Genomic DNA, 21,148 nt, shown 5'->3' with positions numbered 1-21,148 from the left:
CTGGCAGAAAAGTTGAAGGGAAAGGAAGAGGGGTGAAGGAAAGGACTAGAGAGGTTAAGAGTAAGGAATACAGTTTAGAAAAGTCACCCAGAACCCCAGGCCAGGATAGACTTACCGGATGAGTAAGTCTCCTCTGACCTGGGGTTCTGGGTGACTTGTCCTTTTCCTTCAACCCTCTTCCTTCCCCATCAACTCTCCTGCCTTGAGAAGGAGCCACTGGCTCCAAAAGCTCGTAAACGTCAAATCCTGTTGTGTTCGTGTTCCCTGCTGCCACTTGGTGACTAGACTTTCTTTTCTCTGTTTGTATTATATACTCATAGTAAGGTAGGCAAGTAGGTGCTATTTGGTGTGTACATACTACATAACTACAGTCACATTACTTTCTTGCAATACAAAGTCTCTGTGCTCCATATGATGATCTACAGTCTCACATCAGATGTTTAAGATCTCTTTTGGTAATCTGGTTCACTCCCTGGCCGCTTTACCTACAAATGAATAGCAACCACTGAATTTCAAAGTGTAGTACTTATGTGAATGATTTAGCTTAGTGTTGCCTGGATATTATGTCAACCTTCAAAGACATTTTGTTGTACTGCACCATACAACTGACCTCACAAATTACTAAAACTAGCTACATTCCGAACACATCTTTATGTGTGAAAGTTCCATGTTGGGGCATGGTCAGTTGAGAGTGGACCCAGTAGCTTCCCTTCAAACATTATTTTGGTTTGCCATATGAAATGCAGAATTGCCAGAAGATGATGGCTTTGGGCTAATATCTGTTACATGATCAATATCCTGAAGACTTTGCTCTGGCTGATCAATATGTTTATTTATACTCTCATAGATTACAAACATTATTTAATGGTTATAACAACGAACGTAAAAAGAATTTCATGAAAATGTTTAAAAAAATGCTACAAGTCTGTAGCATGGGAAGCTCAGTCCCTGCAAATTGCAAACAACTTCGTATATACGCTGCAATGTTTGCTTATGGACAAATTAATGCCAAAGAGAAAACAGATGATACTCATATTTTTATAGCAAACTGTCAATTTCTACTGAACGTTTGCCTACTGCCTTGAACTGCGATAATCTGACAGTGGTGGCTCGTGTTTTCTAACCCTACAAAAAAAAAAAGGATAACCCCTTATGCGTGTTTGTTTTTCAACGTGGGTGATAATCAATTCTCGAAAAAATAAAATGCAGCTTTCGAGATGAATTAATATAACGTTTCTCCCATCCAAATCTGATGTGTACCGACTCATAAGTTGACATAACGAGAACCACATGTGCCCTACTGAACTCTACCGACAGTCTTACCAGGGCTGTAAACAGGGTATCACAAGGCCGAAAATCATAGTGTGACACGACATCCAGTTTTACAGCACAGAAATGACATAACGTCGTATATTGTGAAAGTTAGCTACCATCGCAGATGTTTAGAAATGTGTAATGCAGGACTTCGAGCCAAAGATAATTTATGAAAATCGTTCATACGAAATGCGGTCGTCGAAGTTTCTAAATCTTAAAAGACTCGTTAAGTTGTGTATGTGAAACTATAAAATGAAACCCTCTGAAAAGCTCCCTGCAACTGAAATGTCATAAAGAAACCGCAACTATCACAATACACAATGACGACACATAATGCCGTTCTGCTAATAACATAACAATAGCGCTATACCGAATAACGCGCAGGTTTGCCAATGTTGTAATAGTGTTGTGTGTGAACCATGTAACCAGCATCATATCTGTCCAAAAACATTGTAGGAATCGTCATGTAATTTGAAATTGACCCGGTAACCAAGAGCAAAGTCTGCGGAGGATTTCAGAGTGCATTCTAAAGCAGCTATGCAAAATAATGGATTTGTTTATCAGTGGACAGCAGACACCGTACGGAGTGTAGTGGGTATAGTAACATTTGTTACCAATTTCCCAAACACTTAAAAATTAAATGATGTCAACTGTTGCAATGACTAATAAAGCAGTGCACGAACGATACTCGTCGCAGTATTTTCGGCTGGAGTCATTCGCACTGTTTTTATTATAAACGTAGTACCCTGCCGTTAATATCGTTTATTATTGTTGAAGGTTAACTGTAAACTTATTTTTCCGTACGAGACTGGAGGAAATAAACTGGTAGTGTTGTGCTGATCCAGATATGTCTGTCGCATGTTTCCAGATATATTACTAACACTCACTCACGTTGACAGGTCATACTTTGCTCTCATCTTTGTGCTACATCTGACACTGGAACTTTTCGCATTCATCTGTTAAATTTCGTATTCTTCCTTAATAATCATAAATTTCAGTTCCTTATGTGTTGCCAGTAATATACTTAAATGCCTCGTTCATGCTTCTCCTATTCAGTTTTGGTAATGTTGGAAGTGTATAGCAACAGTGGAGGATTTAGAGTGGTTAATTTGATATGAATAAATAAAATTTATTTTTGTAATTAAATATTACATGGATGAGGTTAATATCATGATAGGTATCATCTAACTCTGTGTGTTTGATGTTACATTTCCAAAGCATAAAGTACTACCATTTGATTACCTTACAGAACTATTAGATAATTTATGGTGAACTCTACTATAGGACTGTAGAAGATTTGCATGTAAAGCCAGCTTAGTATTCTTTTTAGTACTTACTACAAGCCATCTCTTCTCTTGTTGTTTTACCCTCAAAGGAATGCATATAAACTTGGTATTTGTCTTGATGCTTTGTGCCTTTTATCATCCGAAAAATCTGTACATGGATTCACTATAGCTTTTTCTTCCGTGATATTGATCATTTCTTGCCAGTTTTTGTATTTAATTTAGTTTACCGACTGTCCTACATACGTGAACCGTCAGCAGCTTTAGTTAGGATTTGGAAACCTTTACTTTTTCATGGAAGGTCATGTTTAGCTTGTGTTCATGGGTGGATTAATAATAATATAGAAATCTGTTTCCAAATTTCTTATTCCAACCATGACTGTTGTTCTTCGTGTAAAATAATAAGAAACCATTCTGAAACTGTCAATGTGTAACTCATAGGAGGTTATTTTTTACACATGTTATCACTGAGGATGTTTGGAGGTTAATGGAGATTTCTTTTAAATGCTGGGACTATGTATGATTAATATATTGTTGCGCATGGATCTGAACAGTATTTGAAGTACTCCACTTTTAAATTTGAAATTAGTGGTGCTTCCGTGGATTAGAAGTTAATGTGTATCGTATTGGGAAGTTCCTAAATACCTTCAATGAGAGATTATCCATTAATAATTTATAGATACAGTAAGCATTGAAATGACATTTCTCTTGCAGAGCTGAGTTCATAAGGCAATGGGTTCTTTCAGAATTATTTGCAAATTTCATACCAATTGAAGCAATGCCACGAGAGGAGCTGGTGGGAGCAGAAGGAGTGCGGCCAGATCCAGGACCAGCTCCAGATGCAAATATAAATCCTGAAAATGGGAACAACAACAACAGAGCTCGAAACAACAACAATCAGAATCCCTTAATCAATGTGAGAGACAGATTGTTCCATGCACTTTTCTTTAAAGCTGCTTTGGCATATGCACGGACATTTCCAAGACCTGTTAGGAGGGTGTTGGAATTTGTTGTACTACTCAAGGTAAATTGGGAAATAACACATGTTAATAATATTAAAAAAATGTATTTAACCAATGCAGGACTATGACAAGATGTTGTGTGGGTAAAAGTTATGTATTGGACCCCTGTTGTATTTTCCTTTATGGTGCGGATGTAAACATGCTTTGCTGCCAGTCAGTTTAAAACCACAACCAGATTTTCAGCATTCACATTCATTGGCTTCGCCAATAAGCAACCACATTGACACCTTCCAGCCCAACCTAGACTTCGGGCTGTGTTACAGATGAGTCTGTTGCTACAGTGAAGGTTGCATGGGGTGGGGGTCCAATATGTGACATTAGCCACTCATGTCGATAAATTTGCCTGTCAAAGTTTTCATGGTGTAATAATTTAATTATTTATTTATTTATTGTTCTGTGTCTAGCTGCTAATTCTATCAATATGTCTTTATTTTAACTATATTTAGAATCCATAGTAATTACATTTCTCAACAACTGTAGCATTTTGTGACTACTTCAAACTTTGCACATGCCTCAATACATGCCCAGTAACAATCTTCAACTCACCCACCCCCTCCTTCATATCTATTAAAAAAATATTTTTTTGTTGTGTTAAACTTATATTCATGTGTTCAGAAACATATGCTACATTCAAATAAGTAGGCCTGCACTGAATGATGTGAAACAGAGAGGAGGATGTAACTAGAATATAAAATGATTGTATATTATTGCTAGCTCTTAATTTTTGTGAATTTATTGCCAGTGTGAATATTAATGCTGACATATATTTCTTCAGTTTAGTGGTCGTAACAGATATGTTTGTGATTCACCATTCTTGTGCCACATTGTGTCTGAAAGATTTAGTATTATTTATTTTTCTTTTATCATAGCTTAAGTGTGGCAATGGTCTTTGGCATGCCGTATTTTAGGTGATGTTTGTTGCTGCTGGTTAAGTAGCTTTATTCATCTCTCTCTTTCTCCAGAGGCCACACCATTAGCAAAACGTTAAACTCTACCATCATTCCATTTTTCCTTGGTCCAAGTTTTTTTGTTTTCTTTTTTTGAATCAGAACACTCCTCGAAGACCTTTCAGAATTTGTTTTCACTATTTCCTTGTTTTTCAAGCAAAATGACTTAACACACTGATGGGGTTGGGGGGGGGGGGGTGGCAGAATGCAGCACCAAGGAGGAGTTGGGTGACAAAAATGAAACTTAGTAGGCATGTTTCTACACCTGGAAGATGATATCTGTTAGAATTTTGAGCCCATCACATAAGAGTGGTGGTAGTAGCACCACTATGACGATGCAAATCAGGTTTGCTTTAAATACATGTTATAACAGTCGTGAGTGATAGTTGACTTTGAGATTGGATTTGGAGAGTAGATGTTAGACAAGAATGCTTTTAAGGTGACAAAGACACCGTTATCAGAACCTCACTGAATGTGAATGAGGCCGTGTAATAGGGCTACAAAAGATGGATGTTCCTTATGCTATACTGCAGAAAGATTTGGCAGGAATGTAGCCTCTGTATATGATTGCTGGCAGCAGTGGTCACGAGAATGTACGGTCAGAAGAAGAATGCCATTCACACAGCCATTTGGCACTACCGAGAGGGAAGACCATTGTGTGTGCCATATGGCTCTGGCACATCGTACCGCATCTGTAACAGCAATTTGAGCAGCAGTTGGCACAACAGTGACACAATTAACTGATACAAATCAGTTACTTGAAGGCTGCTCCGAGCCAGACACACTGTAGTGTGCATTCCACTGACCCCAATCCACTGCCATTTGCAACTTCAGCGGTGACAAGCGAGGGCTCATTGGAGGATGCCTGTTGTGTTTTCTGATGAAAGCTGGTTCTGCCACGGTGCTGGTGAAGGCTATTATTGGTTAGGACTAGCCCAGTTGGGGTCCCTGCAGCCATCCTGTCTGCATGCTAGACGGACTGGACTTATACCTGGAGTTATGCTCTGGGTTGTGATTTTTGTATGATAGCAGGAGCACTCTTATGAGTGTCCCATGCTCTCTGACTGCAAATTTGTATGTCAGTCTGGTGATTCGATCAGTTGCGCTTCCATTCACAAAAAGCATTCCGAGGAGTGTTTTCCAACTGGCTAATGCTTGTTCACATAGTGATGCTGTAATCCAATGTTGCATTGGCCTGCTCCGTCACTAGATCTGTCTGCGGTCAAGCACGTATGGGACATCATCGTCCGACCACTCCAGCATCATCCACAGCCAGCATTAACTGTCCCTGTATTGAAAGACAAGTGCAACAAGCGTAGAACTCCATCCCACAAACTGACACCTGGCATCTGTACAACACGAAGCAAGCAAGTTTACATGCTTGCATTCAACATTCTGGAAGTTACCCCAGTTATTAAAGTGTCAGCATTTCACATTTGCAATGGCTTATCTTGTACTTACATTAACCTGGGATCTTTATAATGTTAATCACTTAAATATGTTACTTAGACAAATGTATTCCTGAAATTTAATTACTTTGCATTAATTACTTTTTGGTGTTGGGATTTTTTCCCTGTGGCGTATTTGTAGAATTTCTTGGATACCCTTTTTTCCTGCTCAGACGTCTCCCAATAAGAAAAGTGAAAAGTCCTTGCCAGGTTTGAATGGGTATCTGTTATTTGTTTCCTATACAAAGTAACCCATTTAAATTTAGAAATGTTACTTTTCTGGGTAATTTCCAAGAATGATTGCCTATCGAAGTCGCTGGGTCCAAACGAAACATATCGAATGTGCGATTGTAAATCGATCGTGTGACTCTGGCGGGCGTTGTGAGTATGTTTATGTTGGTCACTACAGCAATGACAAAAGAAGAGTGTTACAAAAATACCTTTAATTGCAAAGGAGACGACTTACCGTACTCGATGTCGGTGTTGTCGTCATGTGAAAGTCCATTACGGTGATCTGGATGGATAATTTGGAAAAGTCGAACCGTGTATTCTTCCTGATACTTGTTCGTTTTCTGCACTTTCTGCAATGAAATTGTAATGGTATTTCAGCATTGAAACTGTTCTTACGGAGTTTTGCACACTTCACACCACCACAGTCTACACAGTCCCTTCTTTCCTTGTCTGGTAGTACTCCAAATTTGCTACAAAAGTTGAACAATTTTCTACGCTGCATAAAAATGGAATTAGATTCTTCCATGTGAGATAATCTTGACGAAGAAACGTCAAGAACACCAGACGTCCTACTCAGTAACAACATAAATCATCTGGGTTTCCCTAGCAGCCCACAAATAATTCGTGGAGGTATGTAATTTAGAGCAAGTAAGGGAATGACGGAAAACAGATAAAAATGATGATCACAAATAATTGATCCTAACGCCCGCCACTGGGGTTGCATGATCGATTTACGATCGCACATTCAATATGTTTCATTTGTACCCTGTGACTTTGATAGACAATCATTCTTGGAAATTACCCTTTTCTGATATTGCATCCACTTATATACACAATTTGCCTCAATGGAAACTACAATATTTTTCTCTTTCGTAATATATAAACCATTTTAATCATGATTCTCATTAGTTTTGGGTATCATCTCCCACACCCATCTGCCCATCATCCCTCCACACTCTCCAAATCTGAGTGAGCTCTGGGTCTGAAGGAGAAGATTTTGTTTTGGAATTGAGAAAGGACAGAGTTGAAAGAAAGTTCTCATCCACTTAGTGTATCTACATGTAGGATGTATCCAATTAATCAGTTGAGTGGATTATTATCTAATATTTTTCCATCATTATTTATAACTGTAGAGGTACAGAGTTTCACTTGCTAGCACTCTACGAGAACTGCTAAAATACAATGATTAATTGGTAACCTTCTGCCCTCTTTGGCTGCTCTTACATTGAAATGAGTTGAAGACATTGACATTGAATATTTTCATTTGTAAATTTTGTAGTGAATAAATTTGGAAAAAAAATTATGCAATATGTACAACTTTGCTTCTGCTGTTTACCGATAGGTGGCGACAACGGTAAGTAGCAGTCAAAAGAAACAGATCGCAGATGTCAGGTGGTTAGCTTGGACCTCAGTCAACATAACCTCATTCAAACATTAGTCGATTTGTGTCTGCATCATAAAGTTGTTCTTGATTGAAAATGTCAGTTTACGAGCCTAATTCTCGTCATTTGTGGGAGGTGTTACTGTTTTGTTTCAGTATGATGAAAACAGTGGCTGAGTCTCATCGAATACTCTCCAGTACCTATGGTAAGGATGCTAATTAGTGAAAGAACGTGTTGTGCGTGGTTTCAACACTTCAAGAATGGTGATTTTAATGTCGTAGACCGGCATAGTAGTGGAAGAGAGAATGTTTTCGAAGATGCAGAATCGAGACATTGCTGAGTGAAGATTCGTATCAAACTCAAGAAGAATTGGCACAATTAGTGGGAGTGACACAGCAAGCCATTTCAAAATGTCTCAAGGCTATGGGCATGATTCAGAAAGAAGGAACTTGGGTGTCGTGTGAGCTGAAAGCAAGAGAAATTGAATGGCATTTGTGTGTTTGTGAACAGTTGCTTCAGAGGCAAAAACAGGAGGGATTTCTGCATCGCATTGTGACTGGGGACGAAAAATAGGTTCATTCTGATAACCAATAAACGTAAAAAATCGTGGGGATATCCCGGCCATGCTTCCATGTCAACGGCCAAATTGAATATTCATGACTCCAAGATCATGTTCTGCAATTGGTGGGACCAGCTCGGCGTCGTGTACTATGAGGCGTTAAAACCAAGTGAAACAATCACAGGTGTTCGTTATCGAATGCAGTTAATGCGTTTGAGGAGAGTATTAAAAGACAAACGGCTGCAATACAGCGAGAGGCACTATAAAGTGATTTTGTTGCACGAAAGCGCTCAAGCCCACATTGCAAAAGAGGTCAAAACATACATGGAAACGTTAAAATGGGAAGTCCTATTCCACCTGCCGTATTCTCTAGACGTTGCTGCCTCTGACTGTCACTTATTTAGATCAATGGCCTGGCTGACCAACACTTCTGATCTCATGAAAAAGTCACAAATTGGATCGATTCGCGGATCGCTTCAAAAGATGAACAATTTTATCAATGGGGGATTCGTACACTGCCTGAAAGAGGGGGAAAGTAGTGGCCAGCGATGGAAAATACTTTGAATGATACATGTGTAACTAATTTGTTTCATTAAAGCCTCAAATGATGGAAAAAAACGGCAGGAGCAAAGTTGTACACCTTGTAGTAGCCAAGAAATCAATTCTGTGTACCTAGTAAAGGCAGTGGACTTTGATGGTAAAACATGATGAATGACTGCACTTTGCTTGCCCATGTTTTATCACTAATACTGTTGACTGCACCCACTGGAGATTCTGCACAGAGACATGTATATACTTTGTTTTTAGCAATAACATTCTTTAAGTGACCACTTTTACACATTATATGGGTGAATTATTGGTAGCAGATTTATCTTTTGAAATGTGTCTACACACATCTTTACCAATGTGCATGATCTGCAAACCACTGTAAAATGCATGGCATAGGGTACTTAATGGGGCACCACATGTTATAGTTTATTCCTCTTCCAATCGCATGTTCAGCTCAATAATAATGACTGCTTAAATACCTCAGTGTATGCTGAAATTAGACCCTATGGGAGAATTATATATAGGGGAATGCAGACTATCTCTATATTCTTCACAAATTCTGCTTCTTGAAACTTTGTAAGCAGGATGTCATAGGAAAATTATTGTCTGTATTCAAACATCTCTCACTTTAGGTTTTTCAGTATTTCTCTAATGCAATCATGTGATGTCATTTGTGCTGCTGTTCATGTAAATGTTCAGTATTGTTCAATGCTTGCAGCAGAGCTGGTATATGACATGGCTGCTTTCACAGGTAGTCCAGCCTCTGATGGGGTAAGATACGCATGAGACAGGACTGGAGTAGGAAGTGCTGAATGGATGAAGCCTGCAGGCCTTTTACCAGGGTCTTCCACAGGGATATGACTCGTGTGACAAGGGGGTGGTGTGGTCTTGAGTGTGACTGAGGGATGGACTAAGATGTTATGGATGTTGGGTAAGTGATGGAATACCACTTTAGGGGGCTGGGAAAGATCTTGGGTAGGATGTGTTTCAGGGTATGATGATAGCTAATCAAAGCCCTGATGAAAGATGTGGTACAATTGTTCCAAAACTGGGGTGGTATTGGGTGACGAAGGGGGCACTCCTTTGTAGCTGGTTCTTTTGGGGTGGTGGGAGGATTGAGAATGTGTGGGGATATGGCATTGGAAATCTGTTTGTGGATTATGTCTGAGGGACAGTGCCTGCCTGTGAAGGTCTTTATTAGACTTTCAGCATACTGGGTGTGGGTGTTCTCGTCACTGCAGATATGCCATTTTGGGAGTCCAGGCTGTATGGAAGGGATTTTTGTTGGGAAAAGGCATGGGAGCCATCAAAATGCAGGTACTGTTGATGGGTTTAATGTGAACAGAGGTGTGGATGGGACTATCAGAGGTAAGGTGGTCAATATCCAAGAAGTGGCATGCTGTGTTGTGCAGAACCGGGTGAAACTGATGAGAGAGAAGGTGTTGAGATTGTGAAGGAATGAGGGTAGGGTGTCTTGGCCCCGAGTTCAGATCATAAAGATATCATCAGTGTACCTGAACCAGACCTGAGGAATGGTGTTTTAGAAGACTAGGAAGGCTTCATCTAGATGGCTCATAAACAAATTGGAGGATGGAATGTGGGTGCCCATGACTGTGCTGCAGATTTGTATGTATACAAACAAACACCTTCCCTTCAATGCAGAAGTAAATTGATGAATTAGGATAAAGTTAGTAAGGTTTATAAGGAATGAGGTAGTGGGTTTGGAGTCTGTAGGATGTTGGGAGATGTAGTATTCAATAGCAGCAATACTATGGGCATGAGGGATGTTGGTGTATAGGGAAGTGGTATCAACATTGACGAAAAGGGATTCAGAAATTAAAGGGGTTGGGATCGTGGAGAGTCAGTGAAGGAAGTGGTTGGTATCTTTGATGCAATTGGTTAGAGGTGTTGGTTAGTGGGATTTTAAATTATTGTCAGTGGGAGCACAGTAACCAGATCGTGGATTGTTGTGTTTGTGGGTTTTAGGGAGCGTGTAGAAGATTGGTGTTTGATGTGCTATAGGGGGTGAGGAGGGTAATGGATTCAGATAAGTGGTTCTGGGATGAGCCTAAGACTTCAAGCAGGGATCGGAGATTATATTGGACTTCTGGGATGGGATCAGTGTGACAGAGTTTATAGGTGGAGGAGTCAGATCATTGTCAGACGCTTTCTGCTAGGTAGTCACTGCGATTCATAACAACAGTGGTGGAACCTTTGCCTGCAAGTAGAATTGCTGAGCCAGTATATGACAGTCCTTTCTTCTACTGTTGTTGTTGTTGTTGTTGTTGTGGTCTTCAGTCCTGAGACTGGTTTGATGCAGCTCTCCATGCTACTCTATCCTGTGCAAGCTTCTTCATCTCCCAGTACCTACTGCAACCTACATCCTTCTGAATCTGCTTAGTGTATTCATCTCTTGGTCTCCCTCTACGATTTTTACCCTCCACGCTGCCCTCCAATACTAAATTGGTGATCCCTTGATGCCTCAGAACATGTCCTCTACTGATGGGTTGGTATTCTGAGAAAGCAACCTTGGGGGAGGATGTGAGGCCAAGTTTGAGGTAAGGAATTCTTGGACGGTGATCAGGAAGTGGTTAGGTGGGAGAGGGGGTGGGTCGAGGTTGAATGGTGGTATGGTCCGGGAGAGGCAGGGTTCAAAGTTCGAATTAGGTTGGCTTTGGTTGGAGGGGTTAGTGGCAAACAAGTGTTTAATTGCAGGGATTGGGAGGAGAGTAGCTATTTGATGAGGCAACATGGTTAAATTTTGTGTAGGACTGAAGCTGAATCGTTTGGCTAAGACTGGAGCTTCTGTGGGGGTTGAGGATTTTGATGGAAATGTTAACAACAGTGTTCAGGGATTGTTCCAGCTCTGGATTTTGCGGAGTATTGGTTGGGAGTTTAGGGGAAAGTGGCATGTTGAAAAGCCATCCCATGTCACATGGATCACATCCATGTGAAAGACACGGTTGCGAAATTTTCCTGCTCACGGCACTTCCTATTCCAGTCCTGTCACAGGCTTATGCTACCCCATCAGAGGCCAGATCGCCTATAAAGCAGCCATGTCACATACCTGCTCTGCTGCAAGCATTGCACAGCTTTTGATGTTGGTATGACTAGGTAGATGCTACTTATAGGGTAGTTACATAAACTTTTCGGAAAAAGAGAAGCACCTGTATTAATACCAAGAGCTCAGATGGCAAGCAATTAATGAGTAAAGAAGGGAAGGCTGAAAGATGAAAGAAATGTGTTGAAGGACTTCAGAGAGGCAACACTCTTGAAGACAACATTATGAAAAGGAAAGAGGATGTAAATGAAGGTGAGGTGGGAGATACGATACTATGAGAAGAATGTGACAGAACACTGTAGAATCTAACCCTGGAGAAGTTCACAACCCTCAGAATTATTGATGATATTTAGGAAAGCCAGCCATGACAAAATTGTTCCAACTGGCGTGCAAGATGTATAAGACAGGAAAAATACCCTCAAACTTAAAGAAGAATGTAATACCATATTTAAGTGAATAGATGTCACACCACAACAGTTCATGTGAGATTATATGAGGCTCATTTCAAAATTTCTGCACACTGTAAGACAGAATTGAAGAATGTAATTTATCTTACAAAATATCTTTACAGGCCTTCAGTATCATTTCCCTTCTTGCTTATGACAGCTTCACAACATGAAGACAACTTCTGTACTCTGGATAGGGCACCTTCATTATTGAGCTGTCTGATTACTTGAGACACCTCACTGGAAGCTTCATCAATTGTATCAAAACATTTTCCACTGAGTTGTTTCTTCAATTTGGTAAACAAATCAAAGTCTTGTGTGCTCATAAGAGGCCTGTATAGCGTGTGGGGGAAAGTATACACCATCGATATTTGTCAAGTGTTTCTCTCACTACCAACGCAATAGTCGATCTTGCATTGTTGTGCAAAATGAGGACTCCAGCTGCAATCATGTCAGGCCTTCTTTGATGAATTTTCGGGTGCAAAAATTTTTGCAGAAACAGCTTGTAGTGTATGCAACTGTTACAGATGACCCTTAGTACTTTGTTTGTAGGTATGACATTGTTCATGTCATATGCAAAGATCATCATAAGTTTCATCTTTTGAGTGTTGGTGGCATAATTTTTTTGGGCATGGTGAATCTGAACCTTTCCATTGTGATGACTGAAATTTCAATTCTGCCTCAAAATCTTGGATCTAAATTTCATGAAGTACAACAATCCTTTTCAGAAACTCTCCTCCTTCTGTCTGATAACATGGAAGCAATTCTTCTCTGATTCTTTTGTGACCTGCTTTCTGCTCTTCACTCAGATCATGCCAGAACCCATCTGTCACCAACTTTTCTCATGTTTAATGTTTGTTATTCTGTAAAATGAAGTGATAGACATTCTGGCCTCATATGCAATTTCCTCACATTTTTCTTCAATCCTAACTCAAATTGTCATAACAATAACCTAAGAGGTGTAGTGTGTTTCAGTTGATGACCTCCATTTCTTGTTTGTCGTCAGTGCTTACCCAAGTCTCACAGAAACAAACAGATCACCTTGGTACTGTGTTATGATCCACTACACTATCCCCACACATTTCACCCATGTGCCTGACACGTAACAAGTAAATGGGTAATGCCAGGCCCGGGTTGACAGGTAGGGTTTGCACATACCGCCTGGTGCAGGCGAGGGCCAGGGAGGTGTGATTGCCTGAGCTTCCCAAATTGCTTATTGGTCCTTTTGTCAGGCATTCGGGAGGTCTGACCTGAGGTGTGGACAGTCACCTAAGGTGGGTGTGCCCTCTTCTGAGGGTCCCCCCAGTTGGAAGGAGCACGCCATCAGAGATGCTGGCAATCATGGGGTATTTTATCGCAATGAGCCGATCATCTTCTTCACAGTCAACATCTACTAAACATAAACAGAATGAGGCTAGCAATTCAAAGACCCTTCCAGTTGCACCACAATTCATCATGGTTTCACTTACTGAAGATGGTCAGTCCTTTTCTATGGTAAATATGTTTATTATTCAGAAAGGTGTTGACACATTTGCTGCTCCTGTGAAAACCTGCTCTCGTTTATGCAATGGTGCTTTGCTTATGGAGACTACTTCTGATTCTAAAGCACAACAACTGCTTGCAGTGTCAATCCTCCATGGCTATGATATTGGCGTCAAGGCCCATCGAACGCTAAATTCTATCTGTTTTGTTATTTACATTAGGCTGCTCAATGGTCTGACTGAGGCAGAAATCCAAACATATCTCTCTGATCAGGTTGTCATTGCAGGCCATCGGGTGATGAAAAAGGTAGATTCACTCTGCTGCTCAATGGTCTGACTGAGGCAGAAATCTAAACATATCTCTCTGATCAGGTTGTCATTGCAGGCCATCGGGTGATGAAAAAGGTAGATTAACTCTTAGTGGCCACACACACTCTTTTTCTCACTTTTGATAGTGTGTTGCTTCCGTCACTTTCAAAGCGGGTAATGAAGTTATCACAGTCTGACCATACGTTCCGAACCCAATGTGCTGCTACCAATGTCGTCATTACAACCACATTTGAATGTCCTGTCAACACCCGACCAAATGTGTAACCTGTGTTAGGGATGCTTACGAAGACGATTGTCCACCTCCTCCTCCCTGCAGGGAGGCGACTATGCTGCCTCCTCCTGAAATTGTCCCATGTATCTTGATGAGTGGGCTGTTCAGGAGATCCAGGTGAAGGAAAAAGTGCCTTACCCGGACGCTCGCAAGTTGTTGGCTAGTCGGAAACCCTGCATTCTACCATCCTCCACTTACAGTACTGTTCTTGCTACATCTTGCTCCATGAAGGACGTGGCCAAGCAGACATGCGGTCTCAAATTCAGCACTGTGGTTGTGAAATCACCCAGTGTCATGATAGCATCCCTATCCTCTCCTCCAGCTGTGCAACAAGCCACTAGACTTTCACCTCAAAGGCAAAGCCTCCTGCTACACAATTGGCAGGCCGGAAAGGAAAGAAGGAATACTCCCGCGAAGACTTCCTGTGTCCCTCCAGCCAACAAACATCTGAGTCTTCCTCTGCCAACTGGAAAGGCTCCAAGAAGTCAAACAAAAGCAAACGGTCTTCTGCTTTGCCGACTTGGAGAGTCTCCTCAACAGTGTCACGAAATGATACCCTCGCCTGACTGACCTCTGTGTCACTGGTGCGCACTGCCAACCATTTTTCCATCCTGGACTCTGCAGACTGACAGAAGGAGAATGCTGACACCTCTGTAGGTCTCGTGGAGCAGGAATCCTGCAGCCTCCGTGCCCTGTAGCAGTGAGTTTTTGAAGGCTGGCACTTGGCAGCCACCGAGATGACACCCCTTCATTTTTTCTCTCCTCCCCTTTCCTTGTCATGACTCTCCTCCAATGGAATGTTCCCGATCCTCAGTCGAACAAAGCAGACTTACGGCTGCTCTTAGAATCACAGCGTCTGCTTGTTCTCTGCTTCCAGGAAACAAAATTGCGTCTTCATTACCGCTTTGAACTCTCTCATTTCTTCCCAGCCCGCTTTGACCTTCCCCCCATGGATGGAATTCCAACTCGCGGGGATCATGCTGCTCATCCAGGATGATGATCATAGCAAGTCCATCTGCCTGACTACCTGGCTTCAAGCTGTTGCAGTCCACATTTTTCTTCCTCACTTGACAGTTTCCCTTTATACCGTTCACATCCCTCCTTCATTCTGTGTCACCAGGACAGACTTTCTCCAGCTTATTGGGCAACTCCCTTACCCCACTCTGCTCTTGGTGACTTTAATGTGCACCAACCCCTTTGCAGTTTTCCCAGAACCTGTCAGAGAGGTGCCCTATTAACTGGACCTTCTCAATCAACTTAACCTCATCTGCCTTAACACAGGAGCACCCAGTTCCTTTCAGACTCCATTCACACATTTTCCCATTTGGATATCTCCTTCTGCAATGCCCAGCTTACCCATTCTGTCGAGTGGTTTGTTGTCTCTGACATGTACTCAAGTGATCATTTCCTGTGTGCTATCCGATTGCTGACTCCTACTCAACCTATGTGCATGCCCAAATGGCAGCTTTCTAAGGCCGACTGGAGGCTTTACTCCTCCCTGGTGACCATTGATGAACAACATTTTCCCAGTTGCGATGACTAGATAGAATATCTTACAAATGTTATCCTTACTGCAGCAGAATGTTCCATTCCTCGCACTTCCTATTTACTGCACCGTGTCCTGGTCCCTTGGTGGACTGAGGTGTGCCGCAACGCAATTTGCACACGGAGACGTGCTCTCCACGTTTTTAACCGTCATCCTACAATGGCAAACTGCATTCGTTACAGTCAGTTGGATGCACATTGTCGTTGCATTCTTCAGGATAGCAGAAAAGCTAGCTGGATTTCCTTTACTATTTCTTTTAACAGTTCCACTACCTCTTCCATCGTGTGGGCCAACCTTCGATGGCTCTCTGGGACTAAGGCCCATTTCCCAATTTCCGGTCTGACCATAGCAGATGATGTCATAGTGGACCCTTCTGCTATCTCCAGTACCTTGGGCCACTATTTTGTGAAGATTTCTAGCTCCTCCCACTATCGTCCCGCCTTCCTCCATTGGAAACGAGTGGAGGAGGCTCAGGCAATACCTTTCTCTTCTCAGAATTGTGTGTGCTATGATACTGCCTTTACTATGAGGGAGGTAGAGCATGCTCTCACTTCAGCCTGATCCTGTGCCCAAAGTCCCCCTGCGGGTTCGGGGGTAAGAATAGGCCCGCGGTATTCCTGCCTGTCGTAAGAGGCGACTAAAAGGAGTCTCAAACGTTTCGGCCTTCTGTGATGGTCCCCTCTTGGGTTTGACCTCCTTTTTTCTTCCAAATTTCCGTCGTCAGTGCGTGCCATTTGGGGAAGGACACCTTACGTGGTGTTTTTGTATTGGTCCATCATGCTCCACCATCTTGCATGTTACCTATTGTCGTGGGGGGGGGGACTACGCCCAACATCTTCTGGGTGGTCTCCTCCTCGCCTTGTGCGCACTCTTCTTCTTAGCGCCTACGACAACTGTGGACCCTTTAAACACCTAAAATCCAGCACGGTAGCCAGTCCGTTGTGGTGGGGTCGTCATGTACCCTCTTGGTGGTAGCCCCCTGACCACGCAGGGATCGCACTACAGATGCCTGAGCTGTTTCCTCCCCATGCATGCCAAGGAGTATGTGCCCATCTTGTCTGGGGCACGGGGACTCCGGGCAACGGGATATCGGCCAGGTACCCGTTGCTTTGGCTGGGTGGCGCCCTTGGGGAGAGCCCTCATTAGGAGTAGGTGGCATCTGGGCGGATGTGGCGCAATGAAGCGCAATAAATCACATCAAGCTGGTGGTCGCACGGCCACCAGCGTCTCTAAGCGAGGTAGAGTCGACTTCGATGCTGCGCAGTATGACCCTCAGACGTTCCCCTCGTTGGCTGCGCCATGGGAGGGACGCCGATCTAGTGCCAAGCGGGAGCCTTATGTACCGCAATACCTTGTCTGCAGCAGGACTGATGGTGACTCCTTTCTTCCGACGAAGCCTATGTTTTTTGTGGAACACCTGGAGGATAAGTTTGGGGAAGTGGCGGGGTTGTCAAAAATGAGGAATGGGTCCATCCTCCTCAAGACGTCCTCCCCAGCCCAGTCACGAGCGTTGCTCTTGTGTGATAAGCTGGGTGACGTCCCTGTTACCGTCACTCCCCACAGTAGCTTAAATATGGTCCAGGGGATTATTTACCATCGTGACCTCTTGTTGCAATCCGATGACGAGCTGAGAGCCGACTTGGAACGACGTGGTGTGCATTTTGTCCGTCGTGTCCATCGAGGACCCAAGACAAACAGGGTGGCCACCGGTGCCTTTATCTTGGCCTTTGAGGGTGATGTCTTGCCCGAGAAGGTCAAGGTGATGATTTACCATTGCGACGTCAAGCCATACGTGCCTCCCCCGATGCGGTGCTTCCAGTGCTGGAAGTTTGGGCATATGTCCTCCCGTTGCCCATCCAGCGCTACATGTCGAGATTGCGGACGCCCCTCTCATCCTGATTCTCCATGTGCACCTCCGCCTGTATGTGTTAACTGTGGGGAGCACCACTCTCCATGCTCGCCGGATTGCCCCGTTCTTCATAAGGAGCGGAAGATCATGGAATTTAAGACCCTGGACCGGCTTACTTATCGAGAGGCTAAACAGAAATATGAAAGGTTGTACCCTGCTTCCCTTCGAACATCTTATGCTGCAGCCACGTTATCGTCGCCCGCACGGGCGACGGTTGTCGCTTCATCTGTGCCGCCTTCAGTGGGCCCTCGGGGCCATGTATCTCTGTCTGCCCCCCTCGTGCCTGGGGGCAAGCCTTCCTCTCTTGCCCCCTTAGCAGTTGGGGGCAAACCCTCTTCTGTCGCTCCCCCCAAGCTTACTTCGGGAGTGACATCTGCTCCACAACCGGGAGGCTCGATTCCTCCCCCTCCTTCTCCGGCGGCGTTGCCTCCGCCGGTTCCTCTCTCGCGGAAGGGGTCCCTCGGGGCTCTCCCTTCCTCCGTTTCTTCTCCTTCCCAGCCAGATGTCAGCCAGTGGCTGAAGGTTCCGCCACCTGCTGGTCGTAGGGCTTCTGCGTCGTCGTCAGCCTCCGACGCTCCTTCAGAGAAGCTCTCCCAGCCCTCTCACCCTAAGGGCAGACGCGAGAAGAAGGAACGGAATGTGTCCAAGAAGAAGGACGTTCCGGCGGTTTCAGCACCGCCTGCTGTACATAGTCCTGGCTCCGGGGATGAGGTGGAGATCCTCGCCTCTGCCGCGGATCTCGCCCTCACGGAACCCTTGGGGGCCTCTCCTATGGACTCAGCTGACTCTCCCCCAGTGGCGGCGGTTGGCTCTGAAGCGCTGTCTGCCTCTTAGTCGCATTCACGCCCTCCCAGTCCCTTCCTGCTTCCATTCTCCAATGGAACTGCGGCGGTTATTTCCGCCACCTGCCAGAGCTCCGGATGCTTCTGAGTGATTCCCCTGTTCTCTGCATTGCTCTGCAGGAAACTTGGTTTCCTGCACTGCGGACCCCCGCCCTTCGCGGTTATCGGGGATACTATAAGAACCGTGCTGCCTGTCAACGAGCGTCAGGTGGGGTTTGCCTCTTTGTTCACCACTCTGTCTGTAGCTCGCCAGTACACCTTCAGACGCCTTTAGAGGCAGTTGCTGCCAGGGTTGAGCTCTCGCCGGCTATTACTGTATGCTCTGTTTACATTCCTCCGGATGGGGAGCTCCCCCGCCATGTCTTGGCTGCGCTGCTGGCTCAACTCCCGCCACCATTGCTGCTTCTGGGCGATTTCAATGCCCACAATCCTCTATGGGGTGGGACTGTCTCCGATGATCGCGGTCGGGCCGTGGAGCATGTGTTGGCTCAGCTCGACCTTAGCCTGTTGAACACCGGTGCTCCCACACATTTCAGTGTGGCCCATGGCTCGTTCTCGGCCATCGATCTCTCTATTTGCAGCCCTGGACTTGTCCCATCCCTCCACTGGAGGGTACATCCTGACCTGTGTGGCAGTGACCATTTTCCCATCTATTTGTCACTGCCACAGTGTCATTCTTCTGGGCGCTTGCCCCGCTGGGCTCTCCACAGGGCTGACTGGCCAGCTTTTACTTCCGCTGTAACCATTGCGTCTCCCCCACAGGGTGACATTGACGAGGTGGTCCGTGTTTTCACCACGTCCATCATTTCGGCGGCCGAGGCTGCCATCCCCCGTTCCTCTGGCCTCCCTCGGCGGAAGGCTGTCCCCTGGTGGTCGCCGGAGATTGCTGAGGCTATTCGCGACCGTAGGCGGGCTCTCCAGCGTCATAGGCGGCACCCGTCTCTGGAGACCCTCATCGCCTTTAAGAGGCTCCGTGCCTTCGCCCGTCGTCTTATTGCACGGCGTAAGCAGGAGTGCTGGGAGAGGTACGTCTCCTCCCTGGGCTCCCGTGTCTCGTCCTCGCACGTGTGGTCCCGGATCCGGCGGATTTATGGCTCCCAGACCCCTATGGGTGTCCCTGGGCTCTCCTTGGGCGGCGCTGTCTGCACGGACGCTGCCGCCGTTGCTGAACAGCTTGCCGCGCACTTTGCTACGAGCTCTGCGACTGCATCTTATCCCCCCGCCTTTCGCTCTGAAAAGGAGCGAGCCGAGCGGACGCCGTTCTCATTCCACACGCGTCGTTCTGAAACATACAATGCTCCTTTCAGCGAGAGGGAATTCCTCGCCGCCCTCGCCGATTGCCCTGATACAGCACCAGGCCCAGACAGCATCCACGCGCAGATGCTGAAGCATCTCTCCAGGGACTGCCAGAGACACATTCTCGCGATATTTAATCGCATTTGGAGCGAAGGCGTGTTCCCGTCGCAATGGCGGGAGGGCGTTATTGTCCCCATCTTGAAACCCGGTGCGGACCCACTGGCGGTGGACAGCTATCGTCCCATTACCCTCACCAACGTTTTGTGCAAATTGCTCGAACGTATGGTGGGGCGGCGTTTGTGTTGGGTCCTTGAGTCGCGCGGTCTCCTCGCTCCATCCCAGGTTGGCTTCCGTCGGGGCCGGTCTGCAGTGGACAATTTGGTGCGGCTGGAATCTGCTGTCCGTACGGCTTTTGCCCGACGTCAGCATCTTGTTGCTGTATTTTTCGATCTGCGGAAGGCGTATGACACCACATGGAGGCATCACATCCTCGCCACGTTGCATGGGTGGGGTCTTCGTGGTCGGCTCCCGGCTTTTCTTCAAAACTTTTTATTGCGCCGCTCTTTCCGGGTGCAAGTCGGTGCCACCTCTAGTTCCTCTTATATACAGGAAAATGGGGTCCCGCAGGGCTCGGTGTTGAGCGTCTCCTTATTTTTAGTGGCCATTAATGGTCTGGCAGCAGCAGTGGGGTCGTCGGTGTCTCCTTCTTTGTATGCCGACGACTTCTGCATCTCATTTAGCTCCACGACTACGGGAGTCGCCGAACGCAGGCTGCAAGTCGCCGTTCGCAAGGCAGCATCATGGGCACTGACTCATGGCTTTCAGTTCTCTGCTGCCAAGACTCGAGTAATGCACTTCTGCAGGCGTCGGACGGTCCACCCTCATCCTGCACTTTACCTCGACGGCCACCTGCTTGAAGTGGTGGACACTTGCCGCTTCTTGGGACTCGTGTTTGATGCCCGGCTCACATGGGTTCCTCATGTTACTCAGCTGAAGCAAAAATGCTGGCGGCACCTCAACGCCCTCCGCTGCCTTAGCCACACGTCTTGGGGTGCAGATCGCTGCACGCTGCTGCGGTTGTACAGAGCCCTTGTGCAGTCCCGGCTTGATTATGGGAGCCTGGCCTATGGGTCTGCGTCCCCCTCAGTGTTAAAGTTGTTAGACCCCATACACCACTGTGGGGTTAGGCTTGCCACTGGCGCTTTTCGCACCAGCCCCGTGGATAGTCTAC

General features: G+C 45.2%; 1 protein-coding gene across 6 annotated transcripts in view; it reads left to right on the top strand.

Moving 5' to 3' along the window:
• Positions 1-1,639: 1,639 nt before the first annotated feature.
• LOC124799274 (membralin) overlaps positions 1,640-21,148 on the top strand; it is a 520,037-nt gene continuing 500,528 nt past the window's right edge. Inside the window, exons 1-2 of one of the 6 annotated variants that reach the window (XM_047262841.1) lie at positions 1,640-1,909; positions 3,344-3,621. In XM_047262841.1, the coding sequence (XP_047118797.1) occupies positions 1,852-1,909; positions 3,344-3,621 (336 nt within the window). In that variant the 5' untranslated portion in view covers positions 1,640-1,851. Of the gene's footprint in view, positions 1,910-2,012; positions 2,140-3,311; positions 3,622-21,148 lie in introns of those variants that run through there. The other 5 variants (XM_047262842.1, XM_047262843.1, XM_047262839.1 and 2 more) reach the window with 5 other exon arrangements.

The sequence above is a fragment of the Schistocerca piceifrons genome, chromosome 5, assembly GCF_021461385.2.
Source record: "Schistocerca piceifrons isolate TAMUIC-IGC-003096 chromosome 5, iqSchPice1.1, whole genome shotgun sequence".
In the NCBI taxonomy this organism is placed as follows: domain Eukaryota; kingdom Metazoa; phylum Arthropoda; class Insecta; order Orthoptera; family Acrididae; genus Schistocerca; species Schistocerca piceifrons.
Note: the sequence above shows the minus strand (reverse complement) of the source record. Positions and strands in the feature narration are given on the sequence as shown.